The sequence below is a fragment of the Phyllobates terribilis genome, unplaced genomic scaffold (genome assembly GCF_046119375.1).
Source record: "Phyllobates terribilis strain yellow unplaced genomic scaffold, ASM4611937v1 Scaffold_2__4_contigs__length_985480577, whole genome shotgun sequence".
Classification (NCBI taxonomy): domain Eukaryota; kingdom Metazoa; phylum Chordata; class Amphibia; order Anura; family Dendrobatidae; genus Phyllobates; species Phyllobates terribilis.
In genome coordinates, this window is record NW_027362762.1 from 163386767 (window position 1) to 163413405 (window position 26639).

A 26639-nucleotide genomic window follows, 5' to 3' on the forward strand; every position below is an offset into this window, starting at 1 on the left:
CCCATCGTGGGCCAGGTCGAAGAATGGCGCCAAAAGCGGAAACCGCGCCCACCAACAGAGACTGTGATGCTGGAAGTGTCCATCAGCGTAAGAGAACTGCCCCTGGAACTGACAATCACTAAGTTGCCCCGGGACCACCCTCGATGTGGGCGGAGACAGAAGAAGAGAACAAAGATGGGTGTCGCCTGGAGTAGTCTGGAGAGAGCGCACCCGGAGACAAGACGTCTGGAAGAGAGTCCAGAGAGAGCCTACCCGGAGATGGAGGGAGAGTCAGGCAGCACCGACCCAGTGGTCAGGAGCCTGTTGCAGGTCGCCACTCCAGAAGGCCTGCTGGAGATCCTAGCACAGCTCCCCCGAGACCGGGAGTGTGCACAGACTGCGCTGGAGGGCCTCGCACGGAGGATGGCCCGGGTGCAGCGAGAGACGTTGGCGGAGTGGAGCCGAGAGATGGCCCAGCAGACCGAAATCCGTCAGCGGAGCACGCCACCCGAGACGAGGAGACAGACCGCCTCTGAGGATGGCGCAGGAGGAATGAAGGCAGGAGACGGCGCCGAGAAGGGAGCTGAACGGACGGAGGCAGGTAAAGGGGACGCCTCTACCCCGAGCCGGGAAACCGCGTGCCTGCCCCAGCTCCCCGTCGCAGAGCCCGAAGTTCCCCCTGCCGTGCCCGTCGCTGCATCGTCACCGCCGCCGACTAGGCCTCAACCGGAAACCGCGGCCGCGACCCCTGTGACGTCACACGCCTCGACCTCGAGCGTGGCCAAACAGGAAATACCACCGGCCTGGTCGCAAGGCCTAGTACCCCCGGGCGCCGCAATACCAACAGCGCCCCCTACCTCCGCGGAGCCACCGGCCTGGCCGCAGGGCCGAGTAACCACGGGCGCCGCCGTTCTTACGGTGCCCTTTTCCTTTAGCGTGCCCCAAGCCTGGTCGCAAGGCCTGGTCAACCCGGGCGCCGCTACCACCACAGCGCCCATAGCACCTAAAGTACCGCACCTGGGTGAGGACCTGTTCGCCCAGCATACGTGCCCGGATGGGCAGCCTTTCATATGGCCACCGGAGTTTCACCATCCCCGACTCCGGAAAGAGAGACCCCTAGACGAGCCCCTGATTCCGGCTCCGAAGCCTGTAAAGAGGACCTCGCCCCCGCTGGAGGAGGCACAGTTCGAGTGGGACCCCACCGGAGAAGACCTCATGGGGTTCACTCAGGAGACTCGGGCGGCCGCAGCGGAGCGTGCAGAGTGCTGCCGCCAGCAGCTCGAGGTCTTCGAGAAGGAGCGGAGAGAGAGGCGGGTCCGGGAACAGCAAGCGCAGATAAGGAGCGCGGAGCAGAAGAGCCGGACCAGGAGGAAACCCCGTGCAGCTCATGGTCCCCGTGCCACCGGGACTGTGATAAAATTCAATATGCAGCACGGATGGGGCTTTATCAGAGACCATCAGACCCCCGGCGACGTCTTTGTAACCCGCAGAGACGTAGAAAGCCATCTGCCAGAGGGACACAGAGGTCGTGACCTGTATGTAGGGGACGAGGTCACCTTCACCCGGCACAAGTGTGCCAAAGGACCCTACGCCCTCTATGTGCATCGCCTGACGGAGGAGGAGCTGCGGTGTGAGGAGGAGCAAGAGGATCCGGACGGGTCTGAAACTGAAACCAACCAACAAGAAAGAGCAGGAGGACGCCGTCGTTGAAGTACGGTAGAGAGAGACTGTACATAGTTACCCGTCAGGGTATAAGAACTGTTCTAGTTAAAATATAGTCCCCGTTGGGACCAGCCGATTGAACTGAAACCCGTGTGTCCCTATTCCCACTGACCGAGGACTGAGAGCGGTCAATCCTCCCTAATACCTGGCCGAGGACTGAGAGCGGCCATATCCCCTTGTATATAGTTGCGCTTCCTAAAGCGCCCCCTACTGGTTTTATGGGAAAACCATTTTCTTCAAGAGACTGTCGCACTTTACCCGGTCACAAGTTGCACAGTGACCGGAGGAACCAGAAACAAGAATGTTATTTATATGAAAAGTTTATTGCTGATATATATATATGATGTTTTCTATGTTTATGTTTATGAAAAAAATTGTATGTTTTGGATGTTTATATTTTACAGCCCGAGGACGTGCTGTGATTTACCAGGGGGGAATGTAGCACCCTGAGGATTCGGCTGCTACAGGGGTATTGCACCTCAACCCAGAGGTGTGATATTCCACTCCCGGGTAAGGATGGAGTGTGGAACTGAGCTAGTAGGCTGCATGCACTACACACATCCCATTTCCGGGGAACAGACCGATGGTACTCCCACTAGAGAAATGTGCAGGTACGACAGTGTCTGTTCCTGGCTGGAGTGGGAGGGGGGTGGAACATCCCAGTAGTGTAGGGGCAGATAGGGGGAGCAGCCTGGGTAAAGCTAGGAGCTCATTGGGTGCTGGTCACCTGGGCTCACACATAGAGGGAATATATAAGGTGGGCACCATCTTAGATCAGGGTCAGTCAGTCAGTCAGTTGTCAGTCTGTGAGACGTCAGTCTGTCAGAGTGTAACCTGAGAAGCAGAGCAGAGGAGAAGAGAGAGAGACCCAGAGGCGCAGAGGGGACCCCAAGAGCCCATAAGAGAGCTAATAGGGTGAAGGGTCGGCAACAGGGTACCGGATCCCAAGCTGGCAGAGGCTACAGCACACCTTAGCCAGGAACCGGAGGTCGTGGGCAGGATCTGCCACGATCACCCACTAAATCCACCCGGAAGGCAGACCAAGAATAGGGTCAGGGAGCCCAGAGGAGGCTTGACCAACAAGAGGCCCGAGGGAGCCGGACTTAGGTGGATCCCTGGTGGGAACGGCCAGAAGAAGGGAGAGACAGAAAGGAGCTCAGGACCACACTCCGGAGTTGCCTGGGAGTTGACCGAGTCCAGGACCTGGTGGACGCAGCACGGCTTGGGTGGTCACTGCTGTACACAGTGACCCGAGCAACACCAGTAAGTAAAACCCTGGAACTGCATTTTATGCCTCTGAGTCTCCTTGCTGCACCTTCACAACCACCATCCTCCACGGCTGACCCCCTGAGGCTATACCCCTCCCGTTGGGGGTTATACTACCTAAGCTGCACTCACATCATCAGCCTCAGTGGACCCTGCTGCAGCGGCGGCCGTATTGACCGCAAATCAACGGGTGGCGTAGTCGACACAAAAGAACATCTAGTAACATCATAAGGACTGCCACACACTGAGTTTGACACCCTGGGCACGGACCGGGTCACAGCCACTCGGAGACTACAACCCCCATCTGATCCGGCTCCGGGTATCCCTAACAGCACTGGCCCAGGGGGCGTGTCAAATTCCTTTAATGGGTCTAGTTTCCAAAATGTGCTCACTTGTGGGGTGTTTCTGCTGTTTTGGCATGTCATGGGCTCTCCAAATGTGACATGGCATTCACAATCTATTCCAGCTAAATTTACGCTCCAAAATTCAAATAGCGCTCTTTCCTTATCAAGCCCTGTCATGTGCCCAAATAGCAGTTTTTGACCACATATGGGGTATCATCAAGTGCGGTAGAAATTGCATAACAATTTATGGGGTCCATTTTCTCCTATTATCCATTGTGAAAATTACAAATTTGGGGCTAAAACAACATTTTAGTAGAAAAAAATAATTTTTGTTTTCACATCCACATTCTAAAAAGTTCTGTGAAGTACCTGTGCGTTCAAAAAGCTCAACACGCCACTTGATGAATTCCTTGATGGGTCTAGTTTCAAAAATGGGGTCACTTGTAGGGGTTTCTGCTGTTTTGGTACCTCACGGGCTCTGCAAATGAGACATTGTACCTGCCATCTATTGCAACCAAATTTACACTCCAAATACCAAATGGAACTTTTTTCCTTCCGAGCCAGGCAGTGTACCCAAACTGCTTTAACCACTGTGAGGAACTGCCCACTTACTAAAGACTATGATACTTTTCCAGCAACGGACCACCATTTTTGTCAATATTATTATTGTGTTTTATTACTGATTTACTTGTTATGTTTTATATAGTTCTGCTTACTTGTCAGTATGTAAAATTCACTTGTAAAATGTCCAGCATTCCACTAATCTCATCTTTATCTCAGGAGTCCATTGTTTCAACAGACAATAATCTCATTAGGTGAGTGTAGATTGAGACACAGTGGAGCCGTCACCATAGGGGGTCTTACATGCAGTCTCAGATGAAGGCTTCTAGAATATTCTTCATTGTTTTAGGGAACAGTGAATGTTTAAGGGGGAGGGTGTGATCACTTCTGACCTGGAAGGGGACTGATCCCAGTGAAAAAAGGAGAGACATGTTTTAGATATTTATGTGGAAGGATTGAAGGAAGAGGAGGAGACCGTGGACTTGGAAGGATGAATGTATAAACAAGTTACCATTATGGATTATGTCGTTTGGATTTACACTTTCTTAAAAGGACTGCTGCTACTGGATACCTGTGCTTTCATTGTTTTATCTGAAGTCTAGAGGATCATGGACTGTGGCTACAGACTATACTGGCTGGAGATACGAAATCTGTGGGCCAACCAAAAGTTGGGAGACAGTGAGTATGGCCCATACTCGGCAAACCACCCCCGAGCACAGGCTCTGAATGCTGGCATTGCTATACTACTGGCCCTTGAAATGCTATCATTCAGGCTGGTGGAGACTGACACCTTCCGTAACTTTATGGCATTGGCAGTCCCACAATACAACGTGCCCAGCCGCTTTTATTTCAGCAGGCAAGCCATCCCTGCCATGCAACAGCATGTAGAGGGAAAAATTAAACATGCGCTACAAAACGCCGTCAGTAGCAAGGTCCACCTGACCACCGATGCGTGGACCAGTAAGCATGGACAGGGACGATACCTTTCCCTCACTGCCCATTGGGTAAATGTTGTGGAGCCGGGTACAGATCTTGAGAATGGCGCTGTACGTGTTCTGCCAACTCCAAGGATTGCAGGAATCCAGTCTGTACACATTGACTCCTCCTCATACTCCAGTTCCTCTGAATCAGCGCTGCAGGAGCCGTCACGGTGTACCTCCACATCGACCCGTGAATGGTTACCTGTTATGATGACCGATATGAGCACAGCCGTGGCCAAACGTCAACAGGCCGTATTAAAATTAATTTCTTTGGGGAATCGAAGCCACACAGCGCAGGAGCTCTGGAATGCCATCAAGCAGCAGAGCGACGTGTGGTTTGTGCCAGCGAATCTCCAGCCAGGCATGGTAGTGTGTGACAATGGCCGAAATCTGGTGGCAGCTCTGGGCCTAGGCAACCTCACTCACATCCCATGCCTGGCACATGTGCTCAACTTGGTTGTGTAGAGTTTTTTGAGGGACTATCCGGATCTTGATGCACTGCTTCACAAGGTCCACATAGAGTGCGCTCACTTGCGGCGTTCCAGCAACGCAAGATCGCGCATTGCAGCTCTGCAGCGCCGATTACGTCTTCCGGAACATCGCATCATATGTGACCTACCCACCAGGTGGAATTCAACGTTACATAAGTTGGAGAGGTTATGTGAGTAGCAGGCAGCAGTAATGGAGTACCAGCTGCAGCAGGCGCAAACAAGTCGCAGTGCGCGCCGTTCACACTTCACCACCACCGAGTGGACCTCTATGAAGGATATTTGCCACGTTTTGCGTGCCTTCGATTATTCCACGCGGATGGCGAGTGCAGATGATGCACTAGTCAGCATGACTATCCCCCTTATCTGCCTGCTTGAAAAAACACTGCAAGCAGTAAGGGATGAGGTTTTGGAAGAGGTGGAGGATGAGGAGTCACAAATGCCATCTGCTTCTGTACAGTCTGCGCAACGTGGTTCCTCACAAAGGCCTAGGCAGGGGACACTTTGTGAGGAGGATGAGGAGGAGTCAATAGAGGAAGAAGACATTTGTCCAGAGGAAGGAGGTACACAATGCTCTAGTAGTCAGTATCTAGAGCGAGGGTGGGGTGATGCAGAGCAGGCAGAGATCACGCCTCAAGCAGGGGACAGCGTTTCTTGGCCAGTTGGCAGTCTGCAGCACATGGTTGATTTCATGCTGCAGTGCCTGAGAAACGACCGCCGCATAGCCCACATTCTCAACACGGCTGATTATTGGGTGTCCACCCTCCTAGATCCTCGCTACCGGGACAACTTACAAAGCCTCATAACACCGTTGAACCGGGAGCGTAAAATGCGGAAGTACAAAGACGCACTGGTGCATTCCATCATGTTCTCCATTCCAACCGAGAGCAGTGCTGCTAGTGCTTTACAAAGCAGCTCAGTGCGTCGAGGCAGTGGAGGAAGCTCTGCACAAAGAGGGAGCAGAAGCAGCGCCTCAGCACAAGGCAAGACCAGTATGGCCCAAATGTGGCAAAGTTTTGTGTCCCCGCCGCCACAAATGTCTACACCATCACAGATGGCTCCAGTCAGCAGGAGGCAACGTTTCCGTCAGATGGTGACAGACTACATGTCTTGCCCTCTCAGTGTACTCCCAGACGGCTCTTCCCCCTTCAAGTTTTGGGTCTCTAAGCTGGATACATGGCCAGAGCTTAGCCAGTATGCATTGGAGGTGCTAGCTTGCCCTGCTGCTAGTGTATTATCGCAACGCGTCTTTAGTGCCGCAGGTGGTGTACTAACAGACCGTCGCATGCGACTATCCTCCGATAACGTTGACCGGCTTACTTTTCTCAAAATGAACAAGGCCTGTATCTCGCATGAATTTGCCAGTCCTCTTCCAGAATAAATAATTGGTTGGCAACAGTATCCAGATCTCCTGTTGTGTTCATGTTTCTACCACCTGAACTGTAATACCTGAGCTCCAACACCACCAGTTGCTGCTCAGAAGTGCCGTCTGCACAGTCAATGCTTGCTGCCGTGTTATTGGGGTTCAGTAACGTCAGCTGATCCCCAGCTGTGTGTCCGGCAAATTCTCCTGCTCTGTCCACATCCACTGTACTACAGATTTAAAACCTGCTCCAATTACACCTCTGGCTCCTCTGTTTTTAGTATTTACCCTGGGCTCCAACACCGCTAGTTGCTGCTCAGAAGTGCCGTCTGCACAGTCAACGCTTGCTCCAGTGTTATTGGGGTTCAGTAACGTCAGCTGATCCCCAGCTGTGTGTCCGGCAAATTCTCCTGCTCTGTCCACATCCACTGTACTACAGATTTAAAACTTGCTCCAATTACACCTCTGGCTCCTCTGTTTTTAGTATTTACCCTGGGCTCCAACACCGCTAGTTGCTGCTCAGAAGTGCCGTCTGCACAGTCAACGCTTGCTCCAGTGTTATTGGGGTTCAGTAACGTCAGCTGATCCCCAGCTGTGTGTCCGGCAAATTCTCCTGCTCTGTCCACATCCACTGTACTACAGATTTAAAACTTGCTTCAATTACACCTCTGGCTCCTCTGTTTTTAGTATTTACCCTGGGCTCCAACACCGCTAGTTGCTGCTCAGAAGTGCTGTCTGCACAGTCAACGCTTTCTCCAGTGTTATTGGGGTTCAGTAACGTCAGCTGATCCCCAGCTGTGTGTCTGGCAAATTCTCCTGCTCTGTCCACATCCACTGTACTACAGATTTAAAACCTGCTCCAATTACACCTCTGGCTCCTCTGTTTTCAGTATTATCCCTGAGCTCCAACACCGCCAGTTGGCGCTCAGAAGTGCCGTCTGCACAGTCTACACTTGCTGCCGTGTTATTGGGGTTCAGTAAAGTCAGCTGTTCCCCTGCTGTGTGTACGGCAATTTCTCCTGCTCTGTCCGCATTCACACTACTACAGATTTTAAACTTGCTCCAATTAGACCTCTGGCTCCACTCTGTTTTTAGTATTTACCCTGGGTTCCAGCACCGCCAGCTGTTTCCCAGCAGTGTCTTTGGCACGGGTACTCCCTCCTGCCCAGCCTGGTTCCAGCACGCCAGCTGTTTCCGGGTAGTGTCAACGTCACTTTGCCTCCAATACGTTGTCCTGTCGTGTTGCGGTCTGGTTAGCTGACTCTATGGTGCCTGCAGTTTAGGTGACTCCTATGTGGGCTGCGGGATCTGGCAATGAAGGCTGGTTCCATAATGCCAATAAGACAAGCACCCCCTGTAGGACTGTGGGTTTCGGTAACTGCGGCCGGCTCGCGGCCTTGCAACTTTTTTTTTCATGGGTACCGTCAGCTTCCCATCCGGGTTCCAGTACCGTCAGCTGGTTCTCGGCAGTGCCTTTGGCTTAGGTGCCTCCTTCTCGGTATGCAAGTTCGACCAACGTCTGCAGGTCCTTGGTAGTGCTTTGTGGCACAGGTACCTCCTGCTTAGTAACCGAGTTCCAGTACCGTCAGCTGGTCCTCGGTAGTTCCATTGGCTCTTGTGCCTTCTGCTACCCATCCGGGTTCCAGTACCGTCAGCTGGTCCTTGGTAGTTCCATTTGCTCTTGTACCTTCTGCTACCCATCCGGGTTCCAGTACCGTCAGCTGGTTCTCGGCAGTGCCTTTGGCTTAGGTGCCTCCTTCTCGGTATCCAAGTTCCACCAACGTCTGCTGGTCCTTAGTAGTGCTTTGTGGCACAGGTACCTCCTGCTTAGTAACCGAGTTCCAGTACCGTCAGCTGGTCCTCGGTAGTTCCATTGGCTCTTGTACCTTCTGCTACCCATCCGGGTTCCAGTACCGTCAGCTGGTCCTCGGTAGTTCCATTTGCTCTTGTACCTTCTGCTACCCATCCGGGTTCCAGTACTGTCAGCTGGTTCTCGGCAGTGCCTTTGGCTTAGGTGCCTCCTTGTCGGTATCCAAGTTCCACCAACGTCTGCTGGTCCTTGGTAGTGCTTTCTGGCACAGGTACCTCCTGCTAAGTAACCGGGTTCCAGTACCGTCAGCTGGTCCTCGGTAGTTCCATTGGCTCTTGTACCTTCTGCTACCCATCCGGGTTCCAGTACCGTCAGCTGGTTCCCGGCAGTGTCTTTGGCACGGGTACTCCCTCCTGCCCAGCCTGGTTCCAGCACGCCAGCTGTTTCCGGGTAGTGTCAACGTCACTTTGCCTCCAATACGTTGTCCTGTCGTGTTGCGGTCTGGTTAGCTGACTCTATGGTGCCTGCAGTTTAGGTGACTCCTATGTGGGCTGCGGGATCTGGCAATGAAGGCTGGTTCCATAGTGCCAATAAGACAAGCACCCCCTGTAGGACTGTGGGTTTCGGTAACTGCGGCCGGCTCGCGGCCTTGCAACTTTGTTTTTCATGGGTACCTTCTGCTACCCATCCGGGTTCCAGTACCGTCAGCTGGTTCCCGGTAGTGTCTTTGGCACGGGTACTCCCTCCTGCTCAGCCTGCTTCCAGCACGCCAGCTGTTTCCGGGTAGTGTCAATGTCACTTTGCCTCCAATACGTTGTCCTGTCGTGTTGCGGTCGGGTTAGCCGACTCTATGGTGCCTGCAGTTTAGGTGACTCCTATGTAGGCTACGGGATCTCGCAATGAAGGCTGGTTCCATAGTGCCAATAAGACAAGCACCCCCTGTAGGACTGTGGGTTTCGGTAACTGCGGCCGGCTCGCGGCCTTGCAACTTTTTTTTTCATGGGTACCTTCTACTACCCATCCGGGTTCCAGTGCCATCAGCTGGTTCTCGGCAGTGCCTTTGGCTTAGGTGCCTCCTTCTCGGTATCCAAGTTCCACCAACGTCTGCTGGTCCTTGGTAGTGCTTTGTGGCACAGGTACCTCCTGCTTAGTAACCGAGTTCCAGTACCGTCAGCTGGTCCTCGGTAGTTCCATTGGCTCTTGTACCTTCTGCTACCCATCCGGGTTCCAGTACCATCAGCTGGTCCTCGGTAGTTCCATTTGCTCTTGTACCTTCTGCTACCCATCCTGGTTCCAGTACCGTCAGCTGGTTCTCGGCAGTGCCTTTGGCTTAGGTCAGCTGGTCCTCGGTAGTTCCATTGGCTCTTGTACCTTCTGCTACCCATCCGGGTTCCAGTACCATCAGCTGGTTCTCAGCAGTTCCTCAGCCTTCTTGTAGCTTCTGCTACTTTTCCAAGTTCAAGCTTTTTGAAATGGTTCTTGGTAATCACTCTGGATCTCCCTGACGAGGACCCTGAAGACGAGGACCCTGAAGACCACCCCGAAGAAGACGAGGACCCCGAAGACGAGGACCCTGAAGACCATCCCGAAGAAGATGAGGACCCCGAAGACGAGGACCCTGAAGACGACGACCCTGAAGACCACCCCGAAGAAGACGAGGACCCCGAAGACAACGACCAAGAAGCAGAAGCACAAGAAGCTGCAGAACAAAAAGCGGAAGAACATTAAGCATAAGACTAAAAATCAGAGCAAAAGATATTATCTAAATTATAAGCAGAACATGACTAAGCAGTGTATGGGGGTGAGTCCGTTCCTCCTCGTGGTGCCCCTGGAAAAGACCTGCTGCTGCAGGCCAAACTGAACACGGACAAATCCTGTTGTAAATCTTTTGTGACGGGCAGAACGAAAGGTGTAATGTTCAAACTTTTATAGATAACAACTACAGGAATGCCTGCCACAAATAAGAATATGATGAAGAAGAAGAATATGAAGAAGATGAAGAAGTAGAATATGAAGAAGAATAATAGTTGAATAAGAAGAATATGAAGAATGTAAAAAAAAAGAATAATACGAAGAAGAAGAAGATGAAGAAGGTGAAGAAGAAGTTGATGAAAAAGATGCTGATGCTGAGGATGAAGAAGGAGAAAGTGTGGGAGAAGTAAAAAAGAAGGTGAAGAGCATGGAAGTAGTGAAACATAAATATCTGACAAAATATAAAAAAACTTAACATAGTCAATATTTCCGTAACTCAGAACGTCTTAAAAAAAATATTAATTCCTGCTATTCCATTTGATTGGGCTAAACCTCTATGCCTTTATTGTCTCCCCCACCTCCCCCAATACATTCTACATTATTCTTAGTTGTTTTCCTTCATGTAGAATTAACCTACAAAGAAAGAAAGGGTTTATTTTTATTCCAATATTTCTGCCCCATTGACTTGCATTGGGTTGCGGTATCGAAATCGGCGATATCCGATACTTTTTGGGTATCGGTCCGATCCAATCCGATCCGATATCGGAAGGTATCGCTCAACACTACTTACAACCCACAACCTCAGATCTTTACAACCACATATGGGTTACTGCCAGATTCGGGAGTGGTTGCATAATACGTTTTAGGGTCCATTTTCTCCTATTACCCCTTGTGAAAATGAAAAATTTTGCAGCTAAAGCAATATTTTAGTGGAAACAAAAATAATTTTTCATATTTTCAATTCAGTTTGCCTTCATTTCTGTGTAACATTTGAAGGGTTAGCAAATTTCCTAACAGCAGTATAGAATAATTTGACCGATGAAGTTTTTAAAATGTTATCACTTCTGGCGGTTTTCTAATATATAGGCCCCTCAAAGTCCCTTCAAAACTGAATGGGCCCATAAAAAAATCGGATTTGTAAAATTCCTGCTAAATTTTAACCCTTCTAACTTCGTAATGAAATAAAAGGACATTTGAAAAATGATGCCGACATAAAGTAGACGTATGGGAAATGTTATTTGTTAACTATTTTGTGTGGAATGACTATCTGGTTTATCGATAATTTTTCTACATTTTCATCAAATTTCAGATATTTTCACTAAAAAATGTAAAACTTAACGACTTAAATTTACCGTTAACATAAAGTACAATGTGTCACAAAAACAGTCTCACTGGGTTTTATATAGAAGCATTCCAGAGTTATTACCACATTAAGTGACACAGGTTAGATTTGAAAAATAGGGCTTGGACATTAAGGTTAAAATTTATTACAATTTTTGTTGATTTTTACCTTCAGAGTATGGCTAGCATTAGACACCATGGCTATGAGTGCTCTATGTGGTTTAGGTTGGGAGATGCATGATCCTAGACTATGTTTGTACCTTTGAGGCTCTATGTACAGCTCGGTCTCAGGCTCCATAGATTTTTAGTTTAGTGCCCCACAGATGTGGAACTACATGGTGGCTTATGTTTACAACGATAACCACGACGCAGATGTCAAAAGTTCCAAACCATTTAAATGGTTTTGTAGATCAAGAAACATTGCTGAAGGTATGCATTTAGGATGTAAGATCTGTATCTCACTGCTATTAACACTTAAGCTGCCAACAATTCAGGTTTCCATGCAGAATTAAAAATTCTAATTTTTTATTTATTTATTTTACTCACTTATATAGCGCCATTAATTCCACAGCGCTTTACAGACATTAATACATGATTTACATTTCTGTAGCAGCTTTAGAAGACAAATACTTTGCTCACATAAATAAAAATGATGGGATTACAGATATTACACAACTCACCGGCCTGAGAACCCTCTTGACCTCTTTCACTACGGCTGGAATATTCGGCACGGAACAAACCAGCAAGGTGCAAACAACGACATCCATAGAGCCATCTGCGATAGACGTCATGTTGTCAGCAGAAGCCACCACAAAGTGCTCATAAGTAAGATGGTCATTTTCTGCTTGGTTTTTGCTCAGGAACTTTTGGAAATTTGGGTTGATATCCAGACAGGTCACTTTGCAGCCCCTGGGATAATACTTGAAGTTGGCACCTGAGCCACAACCAACCTCTAGGAGCCTGAGTTCATTGGATGGACCCGAAAAGTCGGAGATATTGCTAAACAGTCTTCTTTTCTGCCCATCCATCAATCTGTTGTATGTTTCACAGAATCTGCTAATGAAAAGAGGAAAGTATTTCTTCATAACGGAGTCCCAAATGCCAAGATAATTAAGGATGTGCAGAGGCAGCATGATGATAGCCGCTATAAACTGCAATAGAAGTATGATCACAGACATGATGCTGGAGGGAAATCCTGCATGCACAGAGCAGAGACAGTAAATTCAGACACACAGCAGAGCAGAGACTTCAGAGTGAGGCCCTGGCTGTATTTCTAGGCATCTGAGTGTTTACCATTCCTAGATCCACCCTCAAAGGGGAGGAGGGCTGCACAATACTGGGTCTGTGGAAAGGTCTAGCTAGCACAGCGTGCACTATTCACCACCTATGCGCACATTATATGGACTTAGCTAACAGTGACACTATAGACATACACAGATGTGATAAGAGCAGGAATCAAGAGAATGTGGGTCATTTTCAGCTTTGGCAACAGACACAATTAAGAAATACTCTGACATCCAAATTAGAGATAGCTTTACTTCAGCTATTTATAGCAAAAATAAAAAAACCCCTCTGAATGGAATGATTGCACTTTTAAATTCAGTTATAGCCATAGGCATACATAGAAATCATGAAGCCCCCATACCAAAAGTATTAATTGGGTCCCAACCCACCCCCACAAAAAAAAATAAAATAAGGTGGGGTCACGGCCCATAGGTTCTCTCGTAGAAAGGCATACATCTCAACTTTCAAAGTCAGTGCGATGGTGTATTATGGCACACAGTAATTTTTCCCCTACTGAAGCCTAATTTATCTGCTATTAGAGTTCTCACCTACTACAATCTCCCTTTATTGGCCTTGATAGAGTATGATGCCTCTAAGATGCCATCTACACACAGAATGATAACCCACAGTGAATTCCTCATGCACACACATCATGATGACCCCACAGTGCCCCCAGCAAAGTATAATGCCTTCAAGTCATGTCATCACGCCTGCTGCGCTGAGATTCAGGCACAGTTTGAATGGTGGAAAAGGATCGCTTCTACATTGGAGTTGCTCCTGTGAGGTACTACCATGGCAATTTAAAATACAAAAGTGGTATAAATTATGATAGAAATGTGTTGGAATAATGCTTATTATTATATACTAGATGGAGGCCCGATGCGATGCGGCAGTAATGTCACGATGGGGGCAGCCTTTGCAGCGTTTAGAATCTCCCCCCCCCATGTGCTCACCCATCTATCCACTCTCTCTTTCCCCCATGTGCTGACTTCTCCTGTCTGTGCTCTCTTCTTTGACCTGTCTATACAGTGTGTGTGTGGTGTGTACGGCGTATACAGAGTGTGTGGTGGTGCGTACGGCATATACAGAGTGTGTGTGGTGCGTACAGCGTATACAGTGTGTGTGTGGTGCATACGGCATATACAGTGTGGGGGGGTGCGTACGGTGTATACAGTGTGTGTGTGTGTGGTGCGTACGGCGTGTACAGTGTGTGTGGTGCATACGGCGTGTACAGTGTGTGTGTGTGTGTGTGGTGCATACAGCATATACAGTGTGTGTGTGGTGTGTACGGCATATACACAGTGTGTGGTGGTGCGTACGGCATATACAGAGTGTGTGGTGGTGCGTACGGTCTATACAGTGTGTGTGGTGCGTACAGCGTATACAGTGTGTGTATGGTGCATACGGCATATACAGTGTGTGGGGGGTGCGTACGGTGTATACAGTGTGTGTGTGTGGTGCATACGGCATGTACAGTGTGTGTGTGGTGTGTACGGCGTATACAGTGTGTGTGTGTGTCATGCGTACGGCGTATACAGTGTGTGTGTGGTGTGTACGGCGTATACAGTGTGTGTGGTGTGTACAGCGTATACAGTGTGTGGTGGTGCGTGCGGCGTATACACAGTGTGTGGTGGTGGGTACGGTGTATACAGTGTGTGTGTGGTGCGTACAGCGTATACAGTGTGTGTGTGGTGCATACGGCATATACAGTGCGTGGGGGGGTGCGTACGGTGTATACAGTGTGTGTGTGTGTGGTGCATACGGTGTGTACAGTGTGTGTGTGTGTGGTGCATACGGCGTGTACAGTGTGTGTGTGTGTGTGTGGTGCATACGGCGTATACAGTGTGTGTGTGTGGTGTGTACGGCGTATACAGAGTGTGTGGTGGTGTGCACGGCATGCACAGAGTGTGTGGTGGTGCGTACGGTGTATACAATGTGTGTGTGGTGCGTACAGCGTATACAGTGTGTGTGGTGCATACGGCATATACAGTGTGTGGGGGGTGCGTACGGTGTATACAGTGTGTGTGTGTGTGGTGCATACGGCGTGTACAGTGTGTGGTGTGTATGGCGTATACAGTGTGTGTGTGTGTCATGCGTACGGCGTATACAGTGTGTGTGTGTGGTGTGTACGGCTTATACAGTGTGTGTGGTGCGTATGGCGTATACAGTGTGTGTGTGGTGCATACGGCGTATACAGTGTGTGTGTGTGTGTGGTGCGTATGGCGTGTACAGTGTGTGTGTGTGTGTGGTGCGTACGGCGTATAAAGTGTGCATGTGTGGTGCATATGGCATATACAGTGTGTGTGTATGTGGTGCGTACGGCGTATACAGTGTGTGTATGTGTGGTGCGTACGGCGTATACAATGTGTGTGTGTGTGGTGCGTATGGCGTATACAGTGTATTTGTGGGGCGTACGGCATATACAGTGTGTGTGTGTGTGTGGTGCGTACGGCGTATACAGTGTGTATTTGTGGTGCGTACGCTGTACACAGTGTGTGTGTGTGGGGGGGCGTACCGCGTACACAGTGTGTGTGTGAGGTGGTGCGTACGGCGTATACAGTGTGTGTTGTGCGTACGGCGTATACAGTGTGTGTGTTGGATATGGCACATACAGTGTGTGTGTGTGTGTGGTGCGTACGGCGTATACAGTGTGTGTATGGTGCGTACAGCGTATACAATGTGTGTGTGGTGTGTACGGCGTATACAGTGTGCATTTGTGGTGCGTACAGCGTGTACAGTGTGTGTGTGTGGTGCATACGGCGTATACAGTGTGTGTGTGTGGTGTGTATGGCGTGTACAGTTTGTGTGTGTGTCTGTGGTGCGTACGGCGTATACAGTGTGTGTGTGTGGTGGTGCGTATGGCATATACAGAGTGTGTGTGTGTGGTGGTGCGTACGGCATATACAGTGTGTGTGGTGCATACGGCGTATACAGTGTGTGTGTATGTGGTGCGTACGGCGTATACAGTGTGTGTGTGGTGCGTACAGCGTATACAGTGTGTGTGTGTGTGTGGTGCGTATGGCGTGTACAGTGTGTGTGTGTGTGTGTGGTGCGTACGGCGTATACAGTGTGTGTATGTGTGGTGCGTACGGCGTATACAATGTGTGTGTGTGTGGTGCGTATGGCGTATACAGTGTATTTGTGGGGCGTACGGCATATACAGTGTGTGTGTGTGTGGTGCGTACGGCGTATACAGTGTGAATTTGTGGTGCGTACGCTGTACACAGTGTGTGTGTGGGGGGCGTACCGCGTACACAGTGTGTGTATGTGTGTGTGGTGCGTATGGCGTATACAGTGTGTGTGTGTGGTAGGTACAGCGTATACAGTGTGTGTGTGATGTGTACGGCGTATACAGTGTGTGTGTGGTGCGTATGGTGTATACAGTGTGTGTGTGTGGTGTGTACAGCGTATATAGTGTGTGTGTGGTGCGTACGGCATATACAGTGTGTGTGTGTGTGTGGTGTGCAGGGTGTATACAGTGTGTGTGTGGTGCGTACGGCTTATACAGTGTGTGTGTGTGGTATGTACAGTGTATACAGTGCGTGTGTGTGGTGTGTACGGCGTATACAGTGTGTGTGTGGTGCGTATGGTGTATACAGTGTGTGTGTGTGGTGCGTACAGCGTATACAGTGTGTGTGTGTGGTGCGTACGGCGTATACAGTGTGTGTGTGGTGTGTACGGCGTATACAGTGTGTGTGTGGTGTGCGCGGTGTATACAGTGTGTGTGTGGTGCGTACATCGTACACAGTGTGTGTGTGTGGTGCGTACGGCGTATACATTGTGTGTGTGTGGTGTGTATGGCGTATACAGTGTGTGTGTGGTGTGCACGGTGTATACAGTGTGTGTGTGTGGTGCGTACGGCGTATACGGTGTGTGTGTGGTGTGTACGGCGTATACAGTGTGTGGGGGTGGTGCGTACGGTGTACACAGTGTATGTGTGTGGTGTGTACGGCGTATACAGTGTGTGTGGTGCGTATGGCGTATACAGTGTGTGTGGTGCGTACGGCGTATACAGTGTGTGTGTATGTGCTGCATATGGGGTATACAGTGTGTGTGTGTGGTGCGTACAGCGTATACAATGTGTGTGTGTGGTGCGTACGGCGTATACAGTGTTTATTTGTTGTGCGTATGGCGTATACAGTTTGTGTGTGTGGTGTGTACGGCGTATACAGTGTGTGGGGGTGGTGCGTACGGCGTACACAGTGTGTGTGTGTGGTGTGTACGGCGTATACAGTGTGTGTGGTGCGTACGGCGTATACAGTGTGTGTGGTGCATATGGCATATACAGTGTGTGTGTATGTGCTGCATACGGCGTATACAGTGTGTGTGTGTGGTGCGTACAGCATATACAATGTGTGTGTGTGGTGCGTACGGCGTATACAGTGTTTATTTGTTGTGCGTATGGCGTATACAGTGTGTGTGTGGTGCGTATGGCGTATACAGTGTGTGGTGCGTATAGCGTATACAGTGTGTGTGGTACGTACAGAGTATACAGTGTGTGTGTGTGTGGTGCGTATGGTGCATACAGTGTGTGTGTGGTGTGTACAGCGTATATAGTGTGTGTGTGGTGCATACGGCGTATACAGTGTGTGTGGTGTGCACGGCGTATACAGTGTGTGTGTGTGTGTGGTGCGTACGGCGTATACAGTGTGTGGTGCGTACGGCACATACAGTGTGTGTGTGTGGTATGTACAGCATATACAGTGTGTGTGTGTGGTGTGTACGTCGTATAAAGTGTGTGTGTGTGTGTGGTGCGTATGGTGTATACAGTGTGTGGTGTGTACAGCATATATAGTGTGTGTGGGGCGTACGCGTATACAGTGTGTGTGTGGTGTGCACGGTGTATATAGTGTGTGGTGCGTACAGCGTATAAAGTGTGTGTGTGTGGTGCGTACGTCGTATACAGTGTGTGTGGTGCGTACGGCGTATACAGTGTGTGTGGAGTGTGTACGGCGTATATAGTGTGTGTGTGGTGCATATGGCGTATACAGTGTGTGTGGTGTGCACGGCGTATACAGTGTGTGTGTGTGTGGTGCGTACGGCGTATACAGTGTGTGGTGCGTACGGCACATACAGTGTGTGTGTGTGGTATGTACAGCATATACAGTGTGTGTGTGTGTGTGTGTGTGGTGTGTACGTCGTATAAAGTGAGTGTGTGTGTGTGTGTGTGTGTGGTGCGTATGGTGTATACAGTGTGTGGTGTGTACAGCATATATAGTGTGTGTGGTGCGTACGCGTATACAGTGTGTGTGTGGTGTGCACGGTGTATACAGTGTGTGGTGCGTACAGCGTATACAGTGTGTGTGTGTGTGGTGCGTACGTCGTATACAGTGTGTGTGGTGCGTACGGCGTATACAGAGTGTGTGTAGTGTGTACGGCGTATACAGTGTGTGTGTGTGTGTGGTGCCTATGGTGTATACAGTGTGTGTGTGTGGTGTGTACAGCGTATATAGTGTGTGTGTGGTGCGCACGGCGTATACAGTGTGTGTGTGTGTGTGTGGTGTGTATACAGTGTGTGTGTGCGGTGCGTATACAGTGTGTGTGTGGTGCGTATACAGTGTGTGTGTGTGGTGCGTACGGCGTATACAGTGTGTGTGTGTGGTGTGCACCGTGTATACACTGAGTGTGTGTGGTGCGTACGGCGTATACAGTGTGTGTGTGTGTGGTGTGTACGGCGTATACAGTGTGTGGTGCGTACGACGTATACAGTGTGTGTGGTGCATATGGCATATACAGTGTGTGTGTATGTGTTGTGTACGGCGTATACAGTGTGTGTGTGTGGTGCATACGGCGTATACAGTGTGTATTTGTGGTGCGTATGGCGTATACAGTGTGTGTGTGGTGTGCACGGTGTATACAGTGTGTGGTGCGTACAGCGTATACAGTGTGTGTGTGTGGTGCGTACGGCGTATACAGTATGTGTGTAGTGTGTACGGCGTATACAGTGTGTGTGTGTGTGGTGCCTATGGTGTATACAGTGTGTGTGTGTGGTGTGTACAGCGTATATAGTGTGTGTGTGGTGCGCACAGCGTATACAGTGTGTGTGTGTGTGTGGTGCGTATACAGTGTGTGTGTGTGGTGCATATACAGTGTGTGTGTGGTGCGTACGGCGTATACAGTGTGTGTGTGTGGTGTGCACTGTGTATACACTGTGTGTGTGTGGTGCGTACGGCGTATACAGTGTGTGTGTGTGGTGTACACCGTGTATACACTGTGTGTGTGTGGTGTGTACGGCGTATACAGTGTGTGGTGCGTACGACGTATACAGTGTGTGTGGTGCATATGGCATATACAGTGTGTGTGTATGTGTTGTGTACGGCGTATACAGTGTGTGTGTGTGGTGCATACGGCGTATACAGTGTGTATTTGTGGTGTGTACGGCGTATACAGTGTGTGTGTGTGGTGCGTACGGCATATACAGTGTGTGTGTGGTGCGTATGGCGTATACAGTGTGTTTGTTGTGCGCACATCGTATATAGTGTGTGTGTGGTGTGTACGGCGTATACAGTGTGTGTGTGGTGCGTATGGCGTATACATTGTGTGTGTGGTGCGCATGGCGTATACAGTGTGTATGTGTGGTGCTTACGGCGTATACAGTGTGTGTGTGTGGTGCGTACGGCGTATACAGTGTGTGTGTCGTGCATACGGCGTATACATTGTGTGTGTGTGTGCGTGTGGTGCATACGGCGTATACAGTGTGTGTGTTTGTGTGGTGTGTACGGCGTATACAGTGTGTGTGTGTGTGGTGCGTATGACGTATACAGTGTGTGTGTGGTGCGTACGGCGTATACAGTGTGTGTGTGGTGCGTACGGCGTATACATTGTGTGTGTAGTGTGTACGGCGTATACAGTGTGTGTGTGTGTGTGGTGCCTATGGTGTATACAGTGTGTGTGTGTGGTGTGTACAGCGTATATAGTGTGTGTGTGGTGCGCACGGCGTATACAGTGTGTGTGTGTGTGTGTGGTGTGTATACAGTGTGTGTGTGCGGTGCGTATACAGTGTGTGTGTGGTGCGTATACAGTGTGTGTGTGTGGTGCGTACGGCGTATACAGTGTGTGTGTGTGGTGTGCACCGTGTATACACTGAGTGTGTGTGGTGCGTACGGCGTATACAGTGTGTGTGTGTGTGGTGTGTACGGCGTATACAGTGTGTGGTGCGTACGACGTATACAGTGTGTGTGGTGCATATGGCATATACAGTGTGTGTGTATGTGTTGTGTACGGCGTATACAGTGTGTGTGTGTGGTGCATACGGCGTATACAGTGTGTATTTGTGGTGCGTATGGCGTATACAGTGTGTGTGTGGTGTGCACGGTGTATACAGTGTGTGGTGCGTACAGCGTATACAGTGTGTGTGTGTGGTGCGTACGGCGTATACAGTATGTGTGTAGTGTGTACGGCGTATACAGTGTGTGTGTGTGTGGTGCCTATGGTGTATACAGTGTGTGTGTGTGGTGTGTACAGCGTATATAGTGTGTGTGTGGTGCGCACAGCGTATACAGTGTGTGTGTGTGTGTGGTGCGTATACAGTGTGTGTGTGTGGTGCATATACAGTGTGTGTGTGGTGCGTACGGCGTATACAGTGTGTGTGTGTGGTGTGCACTGTGTATACACTGTGTGTGTGTGGTGCGTACGGCGTATACAGTGTGTGTGTGTGGTGTACACCGTGTATACACTGTGTGTGTGTGGTGTGTACGGCGTATACAGTGTGTGGTGCGTACGACGTATACAGTGTGTGTGGTGCATATGGCATATACAGTGTGTGTGTATGTGTTGTGTACGGCGTATACAGTGTGTGTGTGTGGTGCATACGGCGTATACAGTGTGTATTTGTGGTGTGTACGGCGTATACAGTGTGTGTGTGTGGTGCGTACGGCATATACAGTGTGTGTGTGGTGCGTATGGCGTATACAGTGTGTTTGTTGTGCGCACATCGTATATAGTGTGTGTGTGGTGTGTACGGCGTATACAGTGTGTGTGTGGTGCGTATGGCGTATACATTGTGTGTGTGGTGCGCATGGCGTATACAGTGTGTATGTGTGGTGCTTACGGCGTATACAGTGTGTGTGTGTGGTGCGTACGGCGTATACAGTGTGTGTGTCGTGCATACGGCGTATACATTGTGTGTGTGTGTGCGTGTGGTGCATACGGCGTATACAGTGTGTGTGTTTGTGTGGTGTGTACGGCGTATACAGTGTGTGTGTGTGTGGTGCGTATGACGTATACAGTGTGTGTGTGGTGCGTACGGCGTATACAGTGTGTGTGTGGTGCGTACGGCGTATACATTGTGTGTGTGGTGCGTACGGCGTATACAGTGTGTGTGGTGCGTATACAGTGTGTGTGGTGCCTATGGTGTATACAGTGCGCGTGTGTGTGGTGTGTACAGCATATATAGTGTGTGTGTGGTGCGTACGGCGTATACAGTGTGTGTGTGTGTTGCGTACGGCGTATACATTGTGTGTGTGGTGCGTATGGCGTATACAGTGTGTATGTGTGGTGCTTACGGCGTATACAGTGTGTGTGTGTGAGTGGTGCGTACGGCGTATACAGTGTGTGTGTCGTGCATACGGCGTATACATTGTGTGTGTGTGTGTGTGTGGTGCATACGGCGTATACAGTGTGTGTGTTTGTGTGGTGTGTACGGCGTATACAGTGTGTGTGGTGCGTATGACGTATACAGTGTGTGTGTGGTGCGTGCGGCGTATACAGTGTGTGTGGTGCGTACGGCATATACAGTGTGTGTGTGTGTTGTGCCTATGGTGTATACAGTGCATGTGTGTGTGGTGTGTACAGCGTATATAGTGTGTGTGTGTGGTGTGTATGGCGTATACATTGTGTGTGTGTGGTGCGACGGTGTTCCGCTGGTGGTACCGCGCAAGAGGCTGGTACCACCAGCGGTTTCCATATTAAAACACCCATCACTTGGGTGTCCTAATATGGCGGTCGGTGAACTTCCACCGCTTGGAATTCTGGGATCCGGACACGGCGTATACAGTGTGCATGTGTGGTGCATATACAGTGTGTGTGTGGTGCGTACGGCGTATACAGTGTGTGTATGTGTGGTGCGTACAGCGTATACAGTGTGTGTGTGTGGTGTGTATGGCGTATACAGTGTGTGTGTGTGTGGTGCGACGGTGTTCCGCTGGTGGTACCGCGCAAGAGGCTGGTACCACCAGCGGTTTCCATATTAAAACACCCATCACTTGGGTGTCCTAATATGGCGGTCGGTGAACTTCCACCGCTTGGAATTCTGGGATCCGGACACATCTGGACGGAACAGGATGTGAAGACATTACAAGGTAAGTATTTATTAGATTGCATCTGAAGAATGGTGGACGGTAGATGAAGACGCCGTGGCAACAGATGGGTTTAGTGTGATATGATATGTTATATTTATTGGCTTGTGTAATAAAAGTCTTTGCCTTATGGCTGTCCCTGGGAATGTGGCCTTAAGGCCCATTCAGCAGTTAGGGATATAGTTTACACAACATAGGACACTAGATAGTTAGGATTAACCCATAGTTTGGGAGGGGTTGGAGGAATTTTAGAGAAAAGGTTTTTTCCAAGTTAGTGAGTCTAATCTAGAGTCCATGACTCATACAGTTCAGTGAAGGAGATTGGAGTGGGGAGAACGAAGGCTGAACAGACAACAGTACAGGTTCCAGAAAGCAGACGCAGCAGAGAGGAAAGTGTTCAACCATTGCAAGTTCCTTAATAAGAATGAGGACACATATAAAGCTCCATCTGGATGCCGGGACAGTCTTGGACCTAAGGTCAGGAAGAGGTACCGAGAAGCAGACCTCTGTCTCCCTGATGAGGAAGATGACAGCTGAGTCACAGAGGGAGAGGAAATGGTGGGTCTCAGGACACGACGGGGACAAGGACTGTTAGGACACATAGCCCAAGGGAACATTACTGAAAAGAGACTCTGTCTTAATCTGTATGCTGTAGCCGTGTGTAAATGAATTTCACAGTAAAGTGAAACCTGTTAATGCAGACCCAAGGTCTCCTGTTTTGACTGTAGCCCATGGGTGGGGAGGTAACGAGGGCTCCTGAAGTAACAGTGAGTAGAAAACGAATTCCACCACACAGTACACTCAACTCAAATTCCTGTTTAGTAGAGGGGTTTCAGGGCAAAGAGAACTCAGTTCCGGCCCACTGCAAATTGGCCCTGTGCCCCCTTTCAAATGGAGCTCTGCTTGCTAGGTGACTGACGCGCCCCCTGGGCCAGTGCTGGTTGGGGGGATACCCGGAGCCGGATCAGATGGGGGTTGTAGTCTCCGAGTGGCGGTGACCCGGTCCGTGCCCAGGGTGTCAAGCTCAGTGTGTGGCAGTCCTACAGATGTTGCTGGATGTTCTTTAGTGTCGACTACGCCACCCGTTGATTTGCGGTCAATACGGCCGCCGCTGCAGCAGGGTCCGCTGAGGCTGGTGGTGTGTGTGCAGCTTCTGGTGGTATAACCCCCAACGGGAGGGGTATAGCCTCAGGGGGTCAGTTGTAGAGGGTGGTGGTTGTGGTGGTGCAGTGAGGATGGTATTAAGACTCGGAGTCGGGCTGTGCAGTTCAGGGTGTTTACTTACTGCTGTTGTTCTGGTCACTCCGGCCTTGAGTGACCGCCCGAGCCGTGCTGCGTCCACCAGGTCCTGGACTCGGCCAACCCCCAGGTAATTCTGGAGCGTGATCCTGAGCTCCCTTTCTGACGTTCCTTTTCTCTGGCCTTCCCCACCAGGGATCCACCTATGTCCGGCTCCCTCGGGTCTCTTGGTGGGTACACCTCCTCTGGGTTCCCTGACCCTATACTTGGTCTGCCTTCCTGGTGGATATAGTGGGGGGTCGTGGCAGATCCTGCCCACAACCTCCGGTCTCTGGCTGAGGATTAGTGCCCTCCACCAGCTTGGGATCCGGTACCCTTGTGCCAACCCTTCACCCTGTTGCTTGTATTCTGGGGTCTTGGGGTTCCTTCTCCTTCTCTCTGGGTCCTTCTGACTCCTCTCTCTCTCTTGGCCTTGGAGCTGGGCCCAGCCGGAACCACCACTCCCTGTCAGCCCTTCTGGCTGAGCTTCTCTGCTCTGCTCCTCAGGTTACACTCTGACAGACTGACCCTGATCTAAGATGGTGCCCACCTTATATACTCCCTCTATGTGTGAGCTCAGGTGACCAGCACCTAATGAGCTCCTAGCATTACCCAGACTGCTCCCCCTATCTGCCCCTACACTACTGGGATGTTCCACCCCCCTCCCACTCCAGCCAGGGACAGACACTATCGTACCTGCACATAAACTGGTGGGAGTACCATCGATCTGTCCCCCGGAAATGGGATGTGTGTAGTGTATGCAGCCTACTGAGCTCAGTTCCACACTCCATCCTTACCCGGGAGTGGAATACCACACCTCTGGCTTGAGGTGTAATACCCCTGTAGCAGCCGAATCCTCAGGGTGCTACATTCCCCCCTGGTAAATCACAGCACGTCCTCGGGCTGTAAAAGAATAAACATCCATAAACATACAATTTTTTTTTCATAAAACATAAACATATAAAACAATATATATATCAGCATAAACTTTTCATAAATAACATTCTTGTTCCTCCGGCCACGGTGCAACTTGTGACCGGGTAAAGTGCTACAGTCTCTTCAAGAAAAACAACAGTTTCCTATAAAACCGGTAGGGGGCGCCTTAGGAAGCGCAACTATATACAAGGGGATATGGCCGCTCTCAGTCCTCGGCCAGGTATAAGGAAGGAATGACCGCTCTCAGTCCTCGGTCAGTGGGATTAAGGGACACACAGGTTAACAGTTTACACTTGTCCCAACGGGGACATATTTAAAACAGCAACAGTTCACTGTACCCCGACAGGTAACTATTTACAGTCTCTTTACCGTACTTTAACGACGGCGTCCTCCTGCTCCTTCTTTGTCTTCAGACCCGTCCGGGTCCTCTTGCTCCTCCTCACACCGCAGCTCCTCCTCCGTCAGGCGATGCACATGGAGGGCGTAGGGTCCTTTGGCACACTTGTGCCGGGTGAACGTGACCTCGTCCCCTACGTACAGGTCACGACCTCTGTGTCCCTCCGGCAGATGGCTCTCTACGTCTCTGCGGGTTACAAAGACGTCGCCGGGGGTATGATGGTCTCTTATGAAGCCCCACCCATGCTGCAGGTTGAATTTAATCACAGTCCCGGTGGTACGGGGACCATGAGCTGCACGGGGGTTCCTCCTGGTCCGACTCTTCTGCCCTGCGCTCTGTTCCTGCAGCCGCTGCTCACGGATCCGCCTCTCTTTCCGCTCTTGCTCAAAGGCTGCCAACTGCTGGCGGCAGCACTCCACTCGCTCTGCTGCAGCTGCCCGCGTTTCTTGAGTGAACCCCATGAGGTCTCCTCCGGTGGGGTCCCACTCGAATTGTGCTTCTTCTAGCGGGAGCGGGGTTCTCCTGACGGGCTTCGGAGCCGGAATCAGGGGCTCGCACAGGGGCCTTGCTCTTTGGAGTTCCAGTTGGTAGTACTCCTGGGGCCATACAAAGGGCTGCCCATCCGGGCACGTGTGCTGGGCAAATAGATCTTCGCCCAGGTGCGGCACTCGAGATGTTGAGGGCGCGTTGATGGTAGCGGCGCCCGGATTGACCAGGCCTTGCGACCAGGCCTGGGGTACCCTGAACGTAAAGGGCACCGTGAAGACGGCGGCGCCCGGGGGTACTCGGCCCTGCGACCAGGCCGGTGGCTCCGCGGAGGTAGGGGGCGCTGTTGGAATTGCGGCGCCCGGAGGTACTAGACCTTGCGACCAGGCCGATGGTATTTCCTGCTTCGCCGCGCTCAGGGTCGAGGCGTATGACGTCACAGGGGTCGCGACCGCGGCTTCTACTTGAGGCCTAGTCTGGCACGGTGACGATGCAGCGACGGGCACGGCAGGGGGAATTTCGGGCTCTGCGACGGGGAGCTGGGACAGGTACACGGTTTCTCGGCTCGGGGTAGTGACGTCCCCTTTACCTGCCTCCAGTTGTCCAGCTCCCTTCTCGGCGCCGTCTCCGGCCTTCACTCCTCCTGCACCATCCTCAGAGGCGGTCTGTCTCCTCGTCTCGGGTGGCGTGCTCCGCTGACGGGTTCCGGTCTGCTGGGCCATCTCACGGCTCCACTCCGCCAGCGTGTCTTGCTGTACTTGGGCCATCCTCCGTGCGAGGCCCTCCAGCGCGGTCTGTGCACACTCCCGGTCTCGGGGGAGCTGTGCTAGGATCTCCACTAAGCCTAGTGGGGTTGTTGCTTGCAGCAGGCTCCTGACCACTGGGTCGGTGCTGCCTGTCTCTCCCTCCATCTCCGGGTACGACTTCTCCGGAGTCCTCTCCAGACTTCTTGTCTCCGGGTGCGCTCTCTCCAGACTCCTCCAGGCTGCACCCATCTTCTCTCTTTTGTTCCGTCTCCGCCCACATTGAAGGTGGTCCCGGGGCAACTTTGTGATTGTCAGTTCCAGGGGCAGTTCTCTCACGCTGATGGACACTTCCAGCATCACAGTCTCTGTTGGTGGGCGCGGTTTCCGCTTTTGGCGCCATTCTTCGACCTGGCCCACGATGGGAGGTGGCCTCTTGCCACCCTCTGGCACGCCCATAATGGCGTCCGCTCTTCCAAGGCGGGAAATCTTTGGAAATGGCGGGAATCGTCTCCCAGTGGCGGGAAACTCCATGGATGGCGGGAAAAAGCTGCAAATGGCGGACAACCGGCGGGAAACGACCTGTGATGGGGTCCGTTGGCGGGGACCCTCC

General features: G+C 50.9%; 1 protein-coding gene across 1 annotated transcript in view; it reads right to left on the minus strand.

Moving 5' to 3' along the window:
• The window catches only part of LOC141250687 (thiol S-methyltransferase TMT1A-like), a 69162-nt gene extending 56243 nt beyond the window's left edge, over window positions 1-12919 (minus strand). Inside the window, exon 1 of the mRNA XM_073670066.1 lies at window positions 12287-12919. Coding sequence (XP_073526167.1) covers window positions 12287-12784 — 498 coding nt within the window. The 5' untranslated portion in view covers window positions 12785-12919. The remainder of the gene's footprint in view (window positions 1-12286) is intronic.
• Window positions 12920-26639: the final 13720 nt, after the last annotated feature.